The sequence below is a fragment of the Myxine glutinosa genome, chromosome 2 (assembly GCF_964187855.1).
Source record: "Myxine glutinosa chromosome 2, kmMyxGlut1.1, whole genome shotgun sequence".
Classification (NCBI taxonomy): Eukaryota; Metazoa; Chordata; class Myxini; order Myxiniformes; family Myxinidae; genus Myxine; species Myxine glutinosa.
In genome coordinates this window covers 253,258,412-253,263,029 of record NC_136262.1, presented here as the reverse complement: position 1 = coordinate 253,263,029, position 4,618 = coordinate 253,258,412, and the positions used below count along the sequence as shown (strand labels likewise).

Sequence of the window (4,618 nt, the reverse complement as noted above, 5' to 3'; positions counted from 1 at the left end):
GAAACTGCTATAACTTCAGTTCCGAGTGTGATATGATTATAATTTTGGTGTCCAGTCATATGTTTTTGGGGTCAAGGAATCCATATTTGTACTTTTTATTTCAGTGAAATATATATTACAATACATTTTGATTCAATTTCTTGGTTTCCATTTCAGATTCCTTGAATCCGGATGCAAAGAAATGATTCCATGAATGCGGACGCAAAGAAATGATTCCATGAATCCTGGCTTAGCAGATACAGTGAATCCTCATAAAATTACTACATAAAGACAAAACTTTTTTGGCACAGGAGAAAAGGGTTGCACAATGGCATCCACGCCGATTTTGAGTTTAGCAAGGGGCGACAAACCGTTGTGCTGCCTCTGTAATGAAACTATTAAGGACGTTGAGTCAGCTTATAATATGACTGAGGAGGGATTGCAGTCTATTCAAGAATTAGCGGGAAGATGGGTTAAAGTTGACAAGAGTCTGTGTACTCAGGCACCATATGCTGAATTTCAATCAGCCGCTGTGAGACTATCTAGTGCAGGCCATGATGTCAAGATTCATGAGAACTGTAGAATCACATTTCGGAACAGAATTGCCCGAAAGGAAGCCCAGTCTCGCAAACTTCCCGTTTCCAGTTCAGAGAATATTCATGAGTCGAATGAACCAGTTGCTGCTCCCGCGTATAGGATACGCAGGGGGTCACTTGAGAAAAAGCAAATCTGTTTCGTGTGCAACGTGGATACGAAAGATGACAGTAAACCGTACAATAGTGGTGGTCTTGGTAGATGCTCCGAGAAGAATGCTGTCAGTAAAGTAGAACGTTCAAAGGACATGAAAATCAAAGATGAAGGAGATAAGTTCCATGATGCAGCGAAGCGACTCGATGTTATTCTGAGTGGAGCATCATATGACATGTTTGCAGTTGATGTGTACTATCATAAAAGTTGTTATGACAATTTTACCTATGCATATGATAGAAAGTTGCTGTCGGCGGATGCAGCAGAGAAGGATAGATTAGCTACCGAGGTTATGGACAGCTTTTTCAAACTGTTTCACCGCATGGTAGTCAAGGATCAAAAGGCGTATTTCCTGAGAGAATTGATTGAGGACATAAAGGAGATCAGTGAAGACAATGAACTTGAGGACCCTCCGATTTCAAAAACCTGCATGTTGAAAAAACGACTGACTGAGAAATTTGGTGACGCCATCGACTTCCACTTGTTTGGGAATCGACACATCGACACATGTCGACACATCGACACACCTGGCAGCAGAGAGAACGCTTCTTCCAAAGTGCTTTGCTTTCGGGCACATCAACTATGCTAGGTACCTGACATTCCAACACGTCAATCTCCAAAATCTGAAGGTGAATCACAAAGATGCCTGGGATGATCTGTTGCAAAATGGATTCGGAGGGTCGATGACTGGCGAGCCCTTTTCTACGATCCATGGGGACTTGATCACTGAGACCACAATCAACAGAGAGGTTAAAGTCCGGGGTGGTCCAATGCAAGGCGGTTACAGTACCAGCAAGCAGACAACAGATGCGTTCATAAAAACGAGTCACTTAATGGCAAAGCTCAGAGGAAGATTGAAGGAAAGGTTGCATATCCTGACCTCTTCAACTCACAAGGAAACAACAATAGGGGCACGGAGGCAGCATGACAACATGGTTCGCAACCTAGTCATCCAATTGGATAAGTACTTTGACCCTTTTCTGATTGGTTCTGCGCGTCACATGAAAACTGGAGTGGAAATTAACCAAGGTATTGTCAGTGGATTGTTGTCATCAACCGAAGCAGGAGAGAAACAATTCCAAGACTTTGTTAACCTTAGACTCAAGGCTACTGGAGAAGGCAGAATGAACATTTTTGACAGGATTGTGAATCTCAAGATCAAAACGGGCATGGAGAAGGTCAAGAAAAATCCAAAGGCAGTGAACGTTCTCAAGGAGGATCGACAAGCATTTGGTGTGTTGGTAGGAAAGGCAACTACCCCTGAAGAGGCACATTCACACCCCCTGACAACTATTCCACTTGCCCTTGCCACACCAGAACGAGACATTCGACAAGGTTCTAAAGCAGCGCTGAGGAACTACCTTATTGAGGAATCTTCATCAACTACAGAGGAACCGCCAAATAGAAGCAACTGGCTGATTGACGGAATGGCAGCTGTAAAGTCAATCCCGGCTCAACAGACTTGGGGAGAATACACTGATGCCCTATTGAAATTCTGCATGCCACCAAGCCAGTCAAACCCAAAACAGCTTGGGATCATATTTGATTCCTACTGTACGTCCACTACAAAGGAGTTAACCCAACGACGCCGAGGGATCTCTGGTAGAAGAACCCACATCACAAGCCCCGAGCAGAGTATGCCCAGAGGCAAAGATTGGGACGCATTTCTGCATAATGCTGAAAACAAGACTGAGCTGATTAAATTTATGGTCACTTACTTCAAAAGTGATTCAGTCAGATCGAAACTCAGAATTCCACTCACCGTGACAGAGGAACAGAATACATGGTTGATCACGCAAACTAAGTTTGAACAACTTGAATCCTGCAACCATCATGAGGCTGACACCAGGCTTGTTCTTCATGCAAGCAAGTGCGAAGGTCCGGTTGTGATTAAGGCTTCAGATACAGATGTACTGATCCTCTTGAGCTATGCCTATTCTGTCTGCAAACCACCACAAGACTGGTTCATGAAGATTGACCATCGGTACGTCAGTGTCAAGAAACTAACGACTCATTTTGGAGATGAAGTGTGTCAAACTCTCCCAGCATATCATAGCATTACTGGATGTGACACGACATCATTCCCATTTCGCATCGGCAAAATCAAGCCATTGAAGAAGATGTTGAAACAAGAGAAATCCCATCTACTCTCTCAGCTGGGCAGATCAAATCAATCTTTTCAAGATGCTACCAGTGCTAAATGCTTCTTCAGAACCTGCATGTATTCTGGAAGTGAACAAGAAAGCTTTGTTGAAACAAGGATCCGAACGTACAACACTCAAAAGGTGAAATCTAGTTCCAGCATCCTTCCAGACGAGAGTAGCACCAATGAACACCTCAAGAGGAGTGACCTTCAGGCATGGGTGTGGTACCAGTGTCTCAAGCAAAACATTGAGTATCCTTCTATCACTGACAGAGGATGGGAAAATACAGATGATGGTATCAGGCCAATATGGTTTACCTGCCCGCAACTCCCTCCAAGCCTCTCCAAGAAAAAGAGCAAGAAAAGACAAATTCAAAGTAAGTATACTAAAAATATATCATTACTTTGATCATTGCTTTTCGTTCCTGTCATAAAGTTCCTCCAATGTATTCCCACTGGCAGTGCATTCATCCAGATTAAATATGTGTAACCTTCCACTTACAGGTCTCGCGGAGTATGATGCAGATTTAGAAGATGCAGTAGAAGAGAGAAGCCAGCCTTCAAGGAAGAAGAGACACAGGAATACAAGCAGAAAACATGTACAAGACAGTGAAGTTCACTGTAGAGAAAGAGAAAAGCAAGGTAGATAAGTCCAAAATGCAATCGTAATTTTGTTATTTTTATATGATTTACTGTTTTGAATCCCGACTATATCCATTCACATTTTTTATAGGTATCGGTGGGGCAGAAGAAAGAGCAGAAGAATCTGAAGTTGATGAAGAGTACCAAGGAGATGGGGAAAATTCGGAGAGCACCATGGAACAACTTTCTTCGGATACCTGTGGACTTTATTCAGACTTTCAGAGTGAAGAGAGTGATCTTGATCTTGATCTTAGTAACTGAGGATTATGTGCCTTTTGAACAACATATTTTTCCCAAAGCATAACCAAAGCCGGGGATCATATTGAATGGGAATTCAGATACATTTTATAAACCTGTGTAGTTTGGTAGACGAAGCAAAACTGACTAGGAGCCGTTCAGCGGCAGCCATCTTGGATTTATTGTTCATCCATGATTTAGGGGATGATCTATTGAGCTAGTGTCATGATAAACCAACTAAATGGATAACCAGACTTTGGAAACCAAGAAATTGAATCAAAATGTATTGTAATATATATTATGGAGCACAAGACATGACTGAATCTGCCACATCGGTGGCCAGTATTGGCAGCCATCTTAGATTTCTTTATGAACCAATGATTTCACTGAAATAAAAAGTACAAATATGGATTCCTTGACCCCAAAAACATATGACTGGACACCAAAATTATAATCATATCACACTCGGAACTGAAGTTATAGCAGTTTCCGTAATACGGAAGTTGCCCGGCGGCCATTTTGTTAATAAAGTACCGATTGTTAATTTTTATGGCTGAGTTATGACTGAGTTATCTTTCTTTATCATAATAGGCCACAATCAGTTGAAAAAAAATCATCTATGGGTAAAAGCAACTCTCAGAAATACTATTTTAGCTATTCTGGTGGCCATCTTGGATTTGAGGCAAATTTCAGGGTGGCCCACAAGCTTATTCGACAGAGTATGATCAAAAGTATATAAATCCACTGAGAAAACCTTGACTGGAAAACGGCGCCATTTCTGCCTGGCATGGACCTGTCTATGAAGGTTGAGTTCTACACAGGTAGTAGGACTCCATGGAATAGCAAAGTTATCCCATTCCATTTCGGCAT

At 42.1% G+C, this 4,618-nt stretch overlaps 1 protein-coding gene across 1 annotated transcript; it reads left to right on the top strand.

Moving 5' to 3' along the window:
- The first annotated feature begins 1,167 nt into the window (after nucleotides 1–1,167).
- On the top strand, nucleotides 1,168–4,297 carry LOC144890958 (uncharacterized). The gene is made up of 3 exons (XM_078772839.1): nucleotides 1,168–3,246; nucleotides 3,374–3,511; nucleotides 3,603–4,297. Exons 1-3 carry the CDS (start codon nucleotides 1,410–1,412, stop codon nucleotides 3,770–3,772), a joined length of 2,145 nt encoding a protein of 714 aa, XP_078628965.1. The 5' UTR covers nucleotides 1,168–1,409; the 3' UTR covers nucleotides 3,773–4,297.
- Nucleotides 4,298–4,618: the final 321 nt, after the last annotated feature.